The sequence below is a fragment of the Xenopus laevis genome, chromosome 2S (assembly GCF_017654675.1).
Source record: "Xenopus laevis strain J_2021 chromosome 2S, Xenopus_laevis_v10.1, whole genome shotgun sequence".
In the NCBI taxonomy this organism is placed as follows: Eukaryota; Metazoa; Chordata; class Amphibia; order Anura; family Pipidae; genus Xenopus; species Xenopus laevis.
In genome coordinates, this window is record NC_054374.1 from 56,271,366 (window position 1) to 56,289,000 (window position 17,635).

Genomic DNA, 17,635 nt, shown 5'->3' on the forward strand with positions numbered 1-17,635 from the left:
ATTGAGTCATATAGTGGTCTGTTTCTGGTTGTCTCTGGCAATAAATAATTTTCTAATATCCTGGGTTTAAATCTCTTATTGTACACAATTAATATTCAGGTTTTGAACAGTTTGGTTCAAAACTTTTGTTTGGGTTTCAACATTGTGAAACCTGAACAAAAATATGCCTAGTACCCACCCCCAGAGTCACAACCCCACTCCATATGTCATGACCCCATATATGCCACTGCTCTATCCCTGGCATCATTGGCCTGTTCCCATGTCCATTTTTTTGCTGAGATTGAAGGCAGCAACCCTATCCCAAGTATTTGTCCAGCCTATTCCTAAAAATGGTTACAGATACTTGAAGGGAATGCCAGCCCCAAAAATAAATGTTTGCTTAATAAAAGAAAACTTAATTCTAAGCAACTTTTCTAAAAAAAATTCTATGATTTTTAAGTTATTTGTGTGTGTGTGTATATATATATATATATATATATATATATATACAGGACCGCCATCAGAAATCACAGGGCCCCATACGAACATTTCCTGGGCCCCCTGGGCTGCGCCCACCGCAAGCCCCACCTACAGGTCTGCCCACCCCACAGGTCCGCCCCCCACCACACAGTAAAAAACAATGGTGGCTAGGGTTCCCACATTTTAATAAAAAATAAAAAAACATCTGTGGCCAGGGCCCCCCATTAAAAAATATTGGTGGCTAGGACCCCACATGAGAAAAAAAAATTGTGGCCAAAATTAGTGGCCAGGGCCCCCACCCCCACATTATAAGAAAATTGGTGGCCAGGGCCCCTTAAACGTCCATGCCTTCCCAAAGTCAGCAGCTCTCAGAAAGATGGGGGCCCCGGCTAATCAAGTAAGTGTGGCATGGCCGGGGCCCCTCTTACCCTCGGGGCCCCCTACAACTCTCCCCCCTGTCCCCCCCTGATGGCTGCCCTGTATATATATATATATATATATATATATATATATATATATATATATATATGGGATCAAACGGCACTCACCATTCATTGGGTTTCTCGCCAGGCGCTAACCAATAAATCAATAAAAGTCCAGAGAAAGCACTCACGGCATTGACCATCAGATATATATTTCGAAGTATATTTATTCAAGCATGGTGCATCAACGCGTTTCGGCTCAGGATGAAAACAGGAAGTGAGACAGTTCACTAAATAGCCCTAGGGGCAAATTCACTAAGATGCGTAGTAACTTCACCGCACTTCACCGCACTTCGCCAGGCGTAGTTTCGCCAGCGCTCCGCAAATTCAGTAAAATCCAAGTTGCGTTTAGGGGTAGCGTAAGGTTGCGAAGTTGTGCTAGCGTTGATTCGCTAAGCGAAGCGAAGTTACGCTAGCTATGGTTAATTTGCATACGGCGCCAAATTCAAATTTCAATGGAGGAATACGTACAATCACTACAAATGCCTGGGAAACCTTCAAAACATCAAATATTTTTTTTTTTTTTTGCCCTACACATGTGCCCACTGTATAGTTAAGTTGCCATGAGTTAGGAAATGTAGGTGGGAAGGAGGGGAGCCCCAAAAATTTTTTCGATCACCCATAATATAGAAAAAACGCCAGAGTTTTTTGGGACTTAGAAAAAATTTGAACTTTTTTTGAAGCAATCCCTATCTACTCTATTGCGCTTCGCCTGGTCTGAGGTGGCGAAGGAAGTCTAGAGTAAAAGGTAGCGTTCAGTACAATGCGCGCGTTAGTGAATTTGCGTAGTTACGTCTGTTGCGCAAATTCGCAACACTAGCGAATTTACGCCAGCTTTCGTTAGTGAATTTGCGAAGTAACGAAAATGACCAACGCTAGCAAATTGACGCTAGCGTTAGGCGCTTCGGCACATAGTGAATTTGCCCCCTAGTGTCCAATCAGCGTATCAATATGTAAAACACATAAGTGAGTTAAAGGTAACACCCATCCACATGTGTGTTGGTGAATAGATCTGCTCACACCCCTTAAGTGTCTAAAAACTTGTATCATGTGACAATATCTGTTTATAGAAAAAATCATGTGTCATGATTAAAAATTTCTAAAACCTACAAAATGTGTATAGTGTAAAACCATTGTGATAGGGAAACAGTGTATCAAAATAGCAACAATTATAGGCATCTTCATGTCATACTACGTTATCTCAAAGGCTATATATTTCTACTCCTATAGCAATATCAGTCAAAAAAGCAACTAGCTATTATATTCTACTAACTTAGAGGCAGCTAATGTTACTCAATTCTAGTTACAAATAGCTGGCTAAGGAATACATTTCATTAAGCCCTCTAGGAGCTACTGTGTCCAAGATCCGCATTCACTTGGCTTCTCGCTGTAGTAAAAGTTTGGATCTATCTCCACCTCAGCTCAGAGGGGGGATATGGTCAATAAGGATTGCTCGTAGTGTAGGCAATGGATGTTTGTGTCCCAAAAAGTGTTTGGCCAGAGGAGTGTCCACTTTGCCAGTGGCTAAAGCTGCACGTATGACAGAGCGACGATTGTTCATTCACATCCGGAATGTCGTGACACACTTATCAACATAGTAGAGGCCACATGGGCATACTATGCAGTAGACAACAAATTCTGAGGTGCAGGTCAATCCATGGCCAATCCGATACCGTTTTCCACTATGTGGATGGGAAAAAGTTTCACCGGTAAGTAAGCAACCACAGGTTTTGCATCCTGTACACCTATAGCACCCAAACTTATTGCGGCATTGTACAAAATGAGTTACATACATAGTTACATACATAGTTAAATTGGGTTGAAAAAAGACAAAGTCCATCAAGTTCAACCCCTCCAAATGAAAACCCAACATCCATACATACACCCCTCCCTACTTTTAATCAAATTCTATCTACCCATACCTATACTAACTATAGAGCTTAGTATCACAATAGCCTTTGATATTATGTCTGTCCAAAAAATCATCATCAGTGTTCTGAAATATTACGCCAGCCGAATAATTATTATTCTAATCTGACACTAGCTGTGAGAGAAGCAATTAAATCCCCACAGGATGATAGTGAATTAATCATACGTGCAGCTTTAGCCACTGGCAAAGTGGACACTCCTCTAGCCAGACACTTTTTGGGACACAAACATATATATATATATATATATACACACTGTATATAGATATATAGTAAATACCCCATATTGTAAAATATAAGGATATTATAAGTCACCGAGGAGTTCCATGACCATATAAAAGCACGAGACTGAAGACCTACTGAAACCAGTGTTTCAGTGACGTGTGGGCCGGCCGACCTTCCAAATGCTGGCTTCCAACTTCCGGGTTGAGCTTTTATAGACATGCACCTCTTGCCCTGCCCCTTTTGTGAAGTCATCGGCGGAGCGGGTCGGCGCGGGTCTATAAAAGGAACCCGGCGCCAGTGGTGGGAGGGCGGGTGGCGGGCTGGTGTGGGTCAGGAAAAGCCTGACACGCACATCACTACAGTGTTTGTCCATTTCTAGTCTCTGCCTTAATGGTTCGCTCACTGAGGCTTGAATAATAGGATATGAAGCACACCATCCTCAGGCTTTGCCTTTAAAACATTTTATTCCAGCGGAATTCACACACAAGCTTTTGGGGGAAAACCCCTTCCTCAGGTGCATTGCTCACTGAGGCAACTTTGGGCGACTATTGAAAACGCATCGCCGTGTGTGCATTAGCGCAGGCAACTTTTCATTCTAGCCTATGGGGAAAAACGCAGAGGCAGTTTGGGGAGATAGTCGCGCAAAAGACGAGGCGATTAGTCGCCAGGCGACAAAATCTCCCCCAATCTCCTCGTGTGGCCTTACCTTAAAAGCACTGAAAAATGTTGTTAAATGTATGGTAAAAAGTTGCTTGGAATTATGTTTTTTTATTGGGCAATTTTTTATTTTGGCGTTGATTTGTCCTTTTAAAAACAGTCCCAACTAAGGCTGTTTTTGACCAGTAGGTATGATTATTTTTTCACCTAATTAAAACAATTGGGAAGGATGATTCTGCATGAATTGGAATTTTGACTGCATATTTAGGTGAACAAACTGCTTAAAATCAAAATGGATAGTAAACTTGAATTTTATTTTTCTATAAGATTTTTTTGTTGGGGCTTAAATAAATGATTTAAAATTACTTGTCATTTAAAATTAAAAATCGAAACAGCAAAATAATTTGTGTAAACTCGGCAGCACCATATAGTAAGCTGTTTGATTAACTTGATGCTGCTATCTAAACGTTTTTTTTTAATTAATTTTTAAAAAATTCGAATTTTGTCATACACTGATGTAAATTAATTCCTGTGCAGACTTTTACCACATTTATTGACACAAGAAGCCATTAATCCAATAATAAAAATGCTTAATATCGTTTTTACTAACAATTTTAAAAAATGTATTTTAAATTTGTCTTTAATGTGTGGAGTTTTTTTGTGTGGGCCACCTCCCCCTTTCCCCTACAGTAATGAAAGGCGTTGTTCACCTTTAAACTTTTAGTATGATGTAGACATTGAGACTCTGAGACAATTTGCTGTTGGTTTTCATTTTTTAGTTTGTGTGGTTTTTCAGGTACTAGTGTTTCATTCAGCAGCTTTCCAGTTTGGAATTTCAGCAGCTGTCTGGTTGCTATGAATGAGATACTGGAATATGAATATTAGTAGGCCTAACAGAAAGATATGCAATAAAAAGTAATAATAATAATAAAATTGTAAGCTCACAGAGCAATACATATTAATAATTAAATTGCAAGTGAACCACCCCTTAAAAATTATTTCCCTCAGTGATTAATACAGAAAGTAAGCAATAAATACAAAACTTTAGGGCACACGATTGTCTGCAGCAAATATCCAACTACATGTAGAACAGCTGGCCTGCCTACTTACATGCTTGTTAAAAGAATTTTTTTGTGTAAAAATAAAAACTGGGTAAATAGATAGGCTGTGCAAAATAAAAAATGTTTTCAATATAGTTAGTTAGCCAAAAATATAATGTATAAAGTAGGGTTGCCACCTGGCAGGGGGGCAGGGCCGTGCCATCAGGGGGCGGGCTGTGATGTAACGGGGCTTGTCCATGACATCAGGGGGCGTGGCTATGATGCATGATCGACGATTGGCCGAGTCAATCAAGGGAATCCTGCCTGGTTTTCCTTATTTGGAAAACTGGGCAGGAAGTTTTGACCCGGGCAGCCCTTCAAGATACAGGGCTGTCCAGGTCAAAACCGGACAGGTGGCAACCCTAGTATAAAGGCTGGAGTGAATGGATGTGTAACAGAATAGCCAGAACACTACTTCCTGCTTTGCAGATCTCTTGGTTTCCACTGATTGGTTACCAGGCAGTAACCAATCAGTGAGCTGAGGGGGGTCAAATGAGTCATAACTGTTGCTTTTGAATCTGAGCTGCATGCTGCGGATCAATTGCAAACTCACTGAACAGTTATGTCCCATGTGACCCCCCTTCAAGTCGCTGATAACTCAGAGTTAGAGAGATGAAAAGCAGGAAGTAGTGTTCTGTTCTGTTATGTTAGACATACAGTCACTATTTACTAATACTATTTTATCATGTTAGTCAAGCAAAAAGAACTTTAATTACACTGTAAAAATTATCTGACTTTTGTTTCCTACGGTCTGTGAATTAATAATTATAGCAAGCAGGTAGGAGCCATTTTGTGGACACTGTTATTAAGGCAAGCCTTGCATCATCTCAAAATCTTGTTTGTGCAACAGAATGGGGGACCTGATGTCCACCCCCATGCACTGGTTACACAATTAAATGGTAAAGAGAGAGGCGGAATGTGGGGGAGTGCAGGGACATCTAGGGGCACATTTACTAAGGGTCGAATATCGAGGATTAATTAACCCTCGATACTCGACCATCGAAGTAAAATACTTCGAATATCGAAGTCAAAGGATTTACCGTAAATACTTTGATCGAACGATCGAAGGAAAAATTAAATCCTTCGAATCGAACGATTCGAAGGATTTTATAATCCATCGATCGAAGGATTTTCCTTCGATCAAAAAAAGCATAGAAAGCTTATGGGGAAGGTCCCCATAGGCTAACATTGATGCTCTGTAGGTTTAAAGTTTACAGTAGGTAGTCGAAGTTTTTTTTAAAGAGACAGTACTTTGACTATTGAATGGTCGAATAGTCGAACGATTTTTAGTTTGAATCATTTGAATCGAAGTCATAGTCGTAGGTTGAAGTAGCCTATTCGATGGTCGAAGTAACCAAAAAAAACCTTCGAAATTCGAAGTTTTTTACTTCGAACCCTTCACTCGAGTTTAGTAAATGTGCCCCCTAGTGTTGAATGGAAAGTGAAAGTAATTGCCTAAGGCATAGAGGAGGGGCAGGCAATATTTGATTGACAGCTGAGATTTTTAAATGCGTTTACTACAGCAATGAATGCTTAAATAAAAAAAATTATTTTGGGTTTCATGTTTAATTTGAAAAGGACATTTATTATACAGCTTTTTATGAGTGACAGGTCCACTTTAATGCATTCCTGTTGGGGTCTTGTGTCCATGTACACCATACTGTCCAACATGATGCAGCTTTGGTCTGGTCTATTTAGACATGTAATAATATCATTTCAATTCAGCTCCATGGCGTAGCATAGAAAACTGAAGCAGTTCAACTTATGTGCAGCCTATAGGAAGTGTGTTCCCGTTAGGGATGCACCGAATCCACTATTTTGGATTCGGTCGAACCCCCGAATCCTTTGCGAAAGATTTGCCCGAATACTGAACCGAATTTGAATCCTAATTTGAATATGCAAATTAGGGGTTGGAAGGGGGAAAACACTTCTTGCTTCCTTGTTTTGTGACAAAAAGTCATGCGATTTCCCTCCCTGTCCCTAATTTGTATATGCAAATAGAATTGTACTTGGAACTGATTTTCAAACAGTAAAAGGCAGACAGATAACCAGTGCTGAGGTTACACACTTCTGAAAACAATACAAAGAAGAAAATGTTAAAAGGAATGCTGCAATAGGCCCAAGATCAACAAAGTAGAAAAGGAACAATATTTTATCGCAAAATTTTCTGTCTTTAAAATCTAGGAAAAACCTCCAAAATCTTTAGAGAGAAACTTTTATGTAGTGTGGTATAGTGTCAAAAAGGTCCCCAGTTTCCTGGGGGAAAAGTGATTGATGTATGTTGGGCCATGGATTCTCAGGCATTTTTACTGAGGTGAGGCCAGTAGTGTTGTTAGCACATACCTCCCAACATTTTGGAAATAAAAAGAGGCACAAAAAAGTTGGCACGTGTAGCGCAAACATTTTGGCCAAGCCCACACCCCCTAATTACCATGTTACAAAATTTGGTAGATTATGAAAGTTTGAACACATTTCTGTGTTTTTTTCCAGTTATTACAGTTATGCTAATGCAGGTGTTTTGCCCTTTAAAGGGCATGTAAATGCGAAAAAATAAAATCCCATTTTTACATTCTTTAATGAAAAAGAAACCTCTCTCCAATATACTTTAATTAAAAAATGTGTACCGTTTTTATAAGAAACCTGACTGTATGCAGTGAAATTCTCCCTTCATTTACTGCTGTGGATAGTAATTCTCATATGGTCCCTAACTGCTGAGCAGAGAAACAATCATACTTATGAACAGCAGGGGGAGCCCCCGCCTTACTTCCCAGCCATGCAGAACTCAAGCAGCTTTGTTTATGACGATCCCTAAGCAGCCCAGACCACACTGAGCATGTGCACAGTCTTAGTCTTGCAAAGATGTTTAACAAAGTTACAAGATGGTCACTCCCTGTAGCCAACTTTGAAAGCATACATTATTTGTTTGATTAGACTTGTGGTGCAGTAAGTTCATGTTTATATTTAGTATACAAAATACAGCATTTCTAGCCTTATTCTATTTTAGACTTTACATGCCCTTTAAGCTGTGAGTCACAGTTTCCCCAAGAGACCTGTTATCTTATAATGTTACAATTACTTATTTGCTTATCTGAAATTATTTCCAAGTGCACCTGGTGGCTGTTCTGGGCTCTCTGCCAATAGCCAATTACATTAGAAACATGTTTTTTTCTGGCTGTTCAGTGCAGAGAAAAACAGGACTTTACAGTACAAATGAGGAACTGCAGGTTGAGCTGTCAAAAGAGGGACTGTCCCTCTAAAAACAGGACAGTTGGGAGGTATGTTAGCAGAGAAACACTTTGTATCTCTGCAGGGTTTTTGTAATTGGTGATCTGGGGCTAGTCTTACGGGGAATCCGCAAGAGTTGGGTCGGACAGATTCCCAAATCCGTAGACTTGGTTTTCAGGAGGCCTTAGGCCTATTTAGTAGACCTGACGCTGAACAGCAGGTGTTTGTGTGAGTAAGACAGACTGCTGGAGTGCTCAGTGTCGGAAGAAAGGAAAATCATTTATTTTGTGTTAGCCAGGAGGCTGGATATTTCTGTTGAACTGTTATTTCTTCTATGGTTTCCTTCTCCCTGCGAGGGAAAATTCTGCTGCCGCTGAAAAATAAACATGGGCAGAAAGCTCTAAAACTGATCCGGTTGCAGCCTACCATCAAGTAAACCCCCCACAGTAGCTACACATTTGTCTTTTTTGCTACATCTTCCTCGCGTTTTGCTCACTCCATTAAGATCTCCTAGTGGGACCAAAACTACACTTTGTGAAGCATGCTATACTGAAAACAAATAGCAGAATCCATGTTAAAAATAATAAATAATTATCCAAGTACAAATATATATGTGTAGTGTAAAAGAGGGGGCAAAAATGCAAATTCAAGCAATGCTAATTTATTTTTATTTATAGAGCTGGTGTAGTTAGTAAAACATTCATTGCTGAACTAGGTTACTAACTATATTAGTTTCTGAGCAATTTTATATGCTCCATAATTTTGCACCTTTTTTGCATTTAAGTGTAAACTGAATAATGCATGTATATACAGTATGCCATCCATGTAGCCAGGGTGTATAGGTAGTTGAAAGGAATTCAGCATATTGTAAATATTCAGTATGGCCCATTAGGTAAGGAAAAGGTTAGTTATGATACTTTATCTGCCTGCTTTTTTACTTTCACACTTCCCTTTTAAGTGCAAATTTTCCAAAAATTATAATTTAATATTAAAATACAAAATAAGTAAACATTTGTCTTGACAGGAATGGGTGTTACTTGTTTGTTTTTATAGTTTTTATGTGTAACTGAAACATTCAATCTGCATGCACTGCACTAACCTCTCTTCTTTATTTTCCCATTTGCTGCCATGGAAACTAACAGCAACCATTCAACGAGACCGTAAGTTTTAATCAGAACTTCAGTTTGCTATTAGAAAAAAATGGCTGTTCTACTAATTAAGTGGTCAAAAGAAAAGACACATTAGGAAAAGAGACATAAAAACAAATACATATACTATTGCTTAAACACACAAACACACACACATAAACATTTTCAATTAAGCAAAATTATATATGTGTAACAACATTTTTTAAGATCTCTAATGTAGAAAGATGAATAAAAGTGCAGAATGGTGGGACTTTAAATGGGAAGTGAAGAGAGGGAAACTGTATAAAGTCAATGGGGTTAACATAATTCTATCAGAAGGCTGAATTATAACTATACCTTTTTGCCCAAACTTTCCTGTCCCATAATGAAGTTGCCGTTTGCCTTCAGCCCACATTTTGTGATGGTCTGTGTGCCCCCTCAGAGATCACATGATCAGAAATAATGCAGCTTTAACTGTAATCCATACAGGACATTGAAAATAATGACTCACCATGTCATCAGTCCTGCCCCCAATGTCACCAGCCCCACCTCTGATATCATCCACTCTGCCCCCTGGTCATTTTCTGGCCCCAGAAAATGTGGCAACCCTAGATTCAGCTCCACTGTGTGTGACTGCACACAGGCATATCAAAGTCAAATCAATGTAGCAGGGGAACTGAGCAGATCTGCTTCTCTCAGCCTTTAAAAATACACATATTTTTACTCCTATTTCTATTCAGGCCCTCGTCTATTCATATTCCAGCCTCTCATTCAAATAAATGCATGGTTTGCTAGGGTAGTTTGGGACATAACAACCGGATTGCTAAAACTGCAAATTGGATAGCTGCTGAATAAAAAACTAAACTAAAAAAACACAAATAATAAACAATGAAAACCAAATTCAGATTGTCTTAGAATATCACTTAAATTACTTAAATATCTCATTAAACCAGCCAGCCATTAAATCAGCAACTATGTTGCAAAATGGAATTACACACCAAATTCCTAAATGGAGAAATGTTTACCCCTTTCCTGGGCAGCAGAGACTTCTTCCAAGCAAACCATTACATTTTTTCAACCCAATCATTTATAGGACCATCTGCACACTTCATTATTTGTTATAAAGTCCTATCATACAATGTTGGAGGAGGCTTGGACTGTCAATCTGTAGAGTCCCACAGATCGCCAGTAAAATGCCATAGACAGTCAGAGTTGGGCCTGCATTTGAAATGCCAGTGCCTTTATAAATCAGTGCAGACTTGGTTGAAGATTTTCAGACTTTAGGGCATATTTATCAAGGGTCGAATTTCGAATTGAAAAAACTTAGAAATTCAAATTCAAAAAGACCAACCGAAATTACGTCGAAGTTTTTTTTGGTCGAATAGGTCCGTTTTCGATCGAATAGGTCCGTATTGGGCCAGATCCGAATCGTACCATTCTAAGGAATAGCGCATACGATCGAATGCGATTTGAATTTTTTCCCCCAAAAAATTTAGATTTTTCAAAGTCCACCAATTGACTCCAAATAGGTTCTAGGAGGTCCCCATAGGTTAAAACAGCAATTCGGCAGGTTTTAGATGGCGAATGGTCGAAGTTGAATTTTTAAAGAGGCAGTACATAATAAATTTCGATATTCAAATTCTTCGAATTCTTTTCAAATCCAAATCGAATTTGGACTATTCCTTAGTCGAAGTACACAAAAAAATAGCTTGAAATTCTAATTTTTTTTTCATTCGAAAATTCACCTCCACCTTTGATAAATCTGCCCCTTAGTTGTGGTGTCTCCCTTAAAATGTTTCGAAAGTATTGCAACCAATAAAACATTTTTTGTGTGTGCATTTGTTAAAGCCATGTGTGAATTTTTTAAAAAAAGCGCTTGCAGAGAAGCGTGTTATTCAGAAAAAATACAAAATTAGGTGTTTCCACACAAAATTACTTTTGTGAACCAAAATTTGTTGTGTGAACTGGACTCAAAATTTTTGTCTGTACAAATGCACACAGCTAAGCTCAGTGTATGCAGATTAACTGACGGGTCCCTATGGAAAACATACAGTAGATCTGTAGAAGACACAGTCAGAAAAGTAAACCGGCAGAGAGACAGTTTTTGTGGCAATGTGACCCCCAGGCAAAAACTTGACTAAGAGTACAATTTATGGTAGAACTGTAGAGTTGTTTAAATATTTAGTGGAGGGAACTATTAATATATATAAATACATTAATAATAATGTACTATAATTTATACTCTAGTGGGATATGAAAAAATATATACTGTAAATACATGTGCCAGTCCTTGCCTGAGGGTGATGATCTGTACTGATTCTGTCATGTAATGTGGATCAGAATTTATTAGTTACCATGGATTTTATATTGTGAGTCAGTCCCTAAGCTAAGGTTAACTGACAGTTCCCCAGATCAGGTACTGGGATGAGATACAGTAAGTGTGGACATTTTTGCATAAGGGCAACTCTTCACAAATAAATGGATAGTGTCTTTGGGCTGGTTTTTAGCTCAGTTCTTTGTTGAGCTTTAGATTACCTTTAATACAGAAGGAAAGTTATACAGTCATATGAAAAAGTTTGGGAACCCCTCTTAATTCTTTGGAGTTTTGTTTATCATTGGTTGAGCTTTCAAAGTAGAAACTTCCTTTTAATATATAACATGCCTTATGGAAACAGTAGTATTTCAGCAGTGACATAAAGTTTATTGGATTAACAGAAATATGCATCATAACAAAATTAGACAGGTGCATAAATTTCTCCCTCTACATAAATGCCTTTATAGATTTCGAAGTGTGGTTAGGGTCATTGTCTTGTTGGAATATCCAACCCCTGCAGAACTTCAACTTTGTGAATGATGCTTGAACATTATCCTGAAGAATTTGTTAATATTGGGTTGAATTTATCCGACCCTCGACTTTACCAAGGGCCCCAGTCCCTGAACTATCCACACAGTCCCACAGCATGATGGAACCTCACAAGTTTTTCTTGGAATGTGGTGTCCTTCTTCCGCCATGCAAAGTGATTTTTGTTATGACCAAATAACTAAATTTTTGTCTCATCAGTTCAAAGCACTTTATTCCAAAATGACTGTGGCTTGTCTAAATGAGCTTTTGCATACAACAACATACACTTCACAGCTATTAAAAGAATATAAATTAACTCCTGCCGGTGTTGTTATTATAAGGGGAGGGCTCCTATCTACTTGGGGTCAAGTGTTACTACTAAATTTAAGGACCAGGTGCCCGTGTTTATATATAACTAGTGCCATTATTTTTATGTGAGACCGTGTCGATATTGTTCTTGGAAGGAGTGCCAGTGTTTGTGTAAAAATAAATAAATAAATAAATAAATATGTGAATACATAAGTAAATAAATATTTAGTAATTAATAATACCAGTAATATTATAGGGGACCAGTGCCCGTGTTGTTCTAAAGAACACCTTCCTGTGCTTGTTATGGGGTGTAAGTACCAATTTTGATATTAAAAAAAACAAATGTCATTATCCTTATGAGGGACAATTGTCTGTATTTCCATGAAAAGCCCGTACCAATACTGGTACGGGGACAAGTGTAGTGTTATTTTAATATCCGTGTTATCATAGTGAATAAGTGTACAATATTCCCCCAATAACCCTCCCCCTACCTCACACCTAGCAGACCACAGCCTCAAAAAAAAAAAAAAATATATATATATACAAAAATGTGAATAAATGGATGCACACCGGGATTTTTTAAAAAAAGTTAAAACTTGCTTTTATTTAAATATTTAAAACATGGTCAGCTCAACGTTTCGGTCTCCATCTTAGACCTTTGTCAAGACCCAAATGGTTGGTTAAAAAGGGCACATATATAGATATATTAATCCCTCCCACAAATGGTTACCCTGCCACTGCTTACTCTGAATCAAAGTATTAACCCTGTTACGTGAATTCAGGCATTTTCAAACATCATTAGGTGCAGACGTGGGTAAACCAAAAAGGAAATGTAAATAAAAACAAAAAGACAATTGGACCATGCAGAAACCTATTTCTTCAAAGTAGATTGTAAGGTTATGAAATCTTGAACCTATATTAAATGTTACAAAGTTCCAATAATTAAGTGTTCAACTAAACCTAATAGATCTGCACATATCTGCTATCTGGATTCAATCAGTGCGTTCCTAGTAGTAAAAGGATTGTCAACGCTCATTCAAAAAGCATAAGAAAGAACAATGTTCATTTAACCCCGAGGGTGCCAAAGTATTCAGTTTTTTGATCCAAAACACCTCCCGTTGCAGTAGCATCTTAGATCTATTCCCACCTCTACTCAAGGGGGGGATGTGGTCAATGGCTATATATTTAAAGGTGGGCAGCCTATGTCCCCTCTCAAGGAAGTGCTTGGCCACTGGTTTCTGTGTCTGTCCATCCCTAAAAGCCGTGCTAATCGCAGACCGATGGCCATCCATTCGTAACCTAAGGGTTTGATCCGTTTTTCCTACATAGGAAAGCCCACAAGGACATGTTACTAGATAAATTATGTGGGTAGTGGTGCACGTTATATGGTGTCGGATCTGGAAACGTTTACCTGTATGAGGATGTAGAAAGGATGTGCCTGGAGTCATGTAATTATTGGAACTTTGTAACATTTAATATAGGTTCAAGATTTCATAACCTTACAATCTACTTTGAAGAAATAGGTTTCTGCATGGTCCAATTGTCTTTTTGTTTTTATTTACATTTCCTTTTTGGTTTACCCACGTCTGCACCTAATGATTTGAAAATGCCTGAATTCACGTAACAGGGTTAATACTTTGATTCAGAGTAAGCAGTGGCAGGGTAACCATTTGTGGGAGGGATTAATATATCTATATATGTGCCCTTTTTAACCAACCATTTGGGTCTTGACAAAGGTCTAAGATGGAGACCGAAACGTTGACCTGACCATGTTTTAAATATTTAAATAAAAGCAAGTTTTAACTTTTTTAAAAAAATCCCGGTGTGCATCCATTTATTCACATTTTTGTATGAAAATCACGTCTGGATAGCACCTGGGTTGGATCAATTATCTTCTAAATGGTGTGCTGAGATCTAATTGGACATTATATATATATATATATATATATATATATATATATATATATATATATATATATATATATATATATATATATATATATATAAAAAAAGGAAATTAAATAAGAATAAAAGAAGATAGTGAAAGATCTCCCATCTTTATACGCCAAAGGTAGTCTCTATATGTGGCTCCTCCACGGGTAAATAGTATCTTTTTTTCCATACTTCCCACAAATACTTAGAATGTTCACACTCCTTCTTAAACCGGCGTTCACCAAGCGACATTTGCTCGTACACTAGATTTAAATCATTTACTGAAACCAATTCCTGTTTTTGTAGGACTTGAGCCGTCTTCCAGTGCCTTGGTATTAATAATGTGACTGCTGTCAGAATATGAAATATAAGGTGCTGTACTTCCAGCCCATAATTCAATATTGCTAATGGTAAAGTCAATATTACATGAAGTTGGGTAGCCTGTTTCAAAATCATTTCGGTAGTTTTACATAATGTTAAGATTTTTGGGCAGTGCCACCAGATATGGGTTAGATTACCAATATTATTACAATCTCTCCAACATTGGTCTGAGGCCGCTGGGTAGTATTTATGTACGAGACTCAGAGTTTTATACCATCTATAGAATATCTTACTGGCATTTTCAATGTGGTTAGTACATTTTGAATATCTGTATGCCATATTGGCCATTTTTGTCCATTGTTGTGAGTCCAAAACCATATTTAGCTCCTGTTCCCACTTCCGTAAATGGGAAGGTTTTTCTGTTGTTGACTCTTCCATCAATAGCTTGTATATTATAGTAATTCCTTTCTTGCTCTGTGGATTCTGAGCGACTAATTTCTCATATCTGGAAGTTTGGGTATGTTCAAGATCACTTGTTCTGCTCAAGAAATGTTTTATTTGTAAATATTTATAAAAATCATGCTTTGGGATATTATATTCTATCATCAATCTATCAAAAGGTTTCAAAACCGAGTTTTCATATAGTTGTCCTAGAAATGTCAGCTGATTATTTCGCCATTTTGATAGGCTAAGATGGGGGAATTGCCATTTCCAGGATCTCCAAATTCGCACTTAATGCCGGAAATTCTATCAATGATATCTTCCCATTAATTTTTGACCATATGTTTATTGCCGTCTTCGTAGTATGAATAGCTGTAGAACTATGGATTGACAGAACCTGCGGGTGCGCCCACATTAACCCTCTAAGTGTCGATGGTTTAATAAAATTTTGTTCCAATTGAAGCCAGTGCAAATTTTCATTAGGAAGATTCCACGCTCTCATTTGTTCCAGGATGGTGGCCTGATAATATGTTTCTAAATTTGGAACCCCAAAACCACCTTTATCTGTTGCTCTTTGCAAATACTTCTGCTGGATTCTTGGTTTATGATTTGACCAAATATAATTTTGGATCATTCGTTGTGCTTTACGAAAAAAAGAACATGGAACTGTTATTGGTAAAGTTCGAAAAATATACAAAAATTTAGGCAAAGTCATCATTGTGATAGTGGCCATTCTCCCCAACCATGATGTATATAACGGTGTCCACTTTCTCAAAAGATCCTGTGTAGTGTCAAGCAACTTGGGGTAGTTGGCTGCATAGGTTTTAGAAACCGAACTGCTCAATTCAATCCCAAAATATGTAATTGTTTGCGTTTTCCAGTGAAATGTGTATTCTGCCTTTAACAGTGCTATATCTTCTTGAGGCATTCCAAGTGGAAGGATCTGAGATTTCGTCTAGTTTAACTTATAGTAGGATACCTCACTGAAGTTTTTTATTATCTCTAGTACCGCAGGTAGTGACCTCTCAGGTTTAGTTAATGTAAGAATGATGTCATCTGCAAACATTGCTAGCTTATAATCGATATTGTTCACCCGAATACCTGAGACCCTATCCTCCTTCCGAATAATCCTGGCCAATGGTTCCAGTGTAAGATTGAAAATAAAGGGGGAGAGGGGGCAACCCTGTCTAGTGCCATTCGAGATCTTGAACTTGTTAGAGAGGAAACCCATGTTATTAACTTGTGCAGTGGTATTGGAATATAAAGATAGTATAGCATGTTTGATAGGGCCATTAAAGCCAAAATATTGTAAAGTAAGGTCCAGATAATTCCAGTTTACCCTATCAAAGGCCTTTTCGGCGTCTAAACTGCACAACATCGTAGGTTCCTTTCTTGTATCTGGTGTTATCTGGACCCTGTCTACCTTTCATAAAACCTGCCTGATCCAAATGAAGTAAAGAGGGCAGGACTAATGACAACCTAGAAGCTATTACTTTAGCATATAGTTTCAGGTCTGCATTCAATAATGAAATAGGTCTATAGTTTGCACATTCTACCGGGTCTTTCCCAGGTTTAGGGATCACTCATATCGTAGCCACTAATATTTCTGCAGGGAAAGCCTTTCCCTGTAGAATATGATTGAATAAATCAACAAGATGAGGGAGTAGAATCTCCTGGAAACATTTATAATACCCGTTAGTTAGTCCATCCGGCCCCGGGGCTTTCCCGGGTGGAGCTGATTTTATAGCTATCCTAACTTCCTCTGATGTGATGTCTGCGTTAAGACACTGCAGTTGAGAGGGTTGAAGTTGAGGTATGTTAGCTGCTTTCAAGAACTTATGTATTACCTCTTCAGTTGGTTGTGGAGTGTTGGTATCCTGAGTTGTTATATAAAGACAAGTAATATTCTGCAAATTGATTTGCTATTTCCTTTGGATTAGTAATTGCATGTCCCTGCTTTGACATTATTTGGGCTATTGAATGATCAATTTGTCTTTTTTTGAGAATACTCGCCAGAAGCTTTGTAGCTTTATTACCTTTTGTATATCTCTTATGGTTAAGATGCCGAAGTTGCCATTCAACTTTCTTATTCTCTATGAGTTGTAGTTGATGTCTCAACTCTTGTATTTGTTTGGTTCTTGTTCGTATAGGTTGTCCCTTATTCATGGCCTCCAACTCTTGTAGCTGTTGTGTGAGTTCTTTCATAGTCGATTCGTTGATTCTTTTGGTGGTGGCTGCTATTTTTATCAAATGTCCTCTAATAACAGCTTTATGCGCGCACCACAATGTCGCTTGAGGGACAGTTTAGGTATCATTTATATGAAAATATTCCCTTAGTGCTGCTTTACACTCTTCTACATGTGTTTGGTGGTTTAATAGGGATTCATTTAGGCGCCAGTAAGATTGTGCTCGCAAGGTGCAATTATGCTCAATATCTATGTCTATCGGGGCATGGTCTGCCCATGTACTAATCCCTATCCCCGATTTAATTATAGTTTGTAAACTTATTTTGTCCACTAAAAAGTAATCTATTCGAGAGTATTTAGCGCACGCATGAGAGAAGAACGTATAATCCCTTTCCGTAGTG

The 17,635-nt window shown here is 38.1% G+C and overlaps 1 protein-coding gene across 19 annotated transcripts in view; it reads left to right on the forward strand.

The window, feature by feature from the left end:
- The window catches only part of nfasc.S (neurofascin S homeolog), a 157,025-nt gene that overhangs the window by 38,690 nt on the left and 100,700 nt on the right, over positions 1-17,635 (forward strand). For 18 of the 19 annotated variants that reach the window (XM_041583803.1, XM_041583811.1, XM_041583800.1 and 15 more), the window contains exon 3: positions 9,219-9,236. The exons of the other annotated variant lie outside the window; for it this stretch is intronic. In XM_041583803.1, the coding sequence (XP_041439737.1) occupies positions 9,219-9,236 (18 nt within the window). The remainder of the gene's footprint in view (positions 1-9,218; positions 9,237-17,635) is intronic. 19 annotated transcript variants of the gene reach the window in all.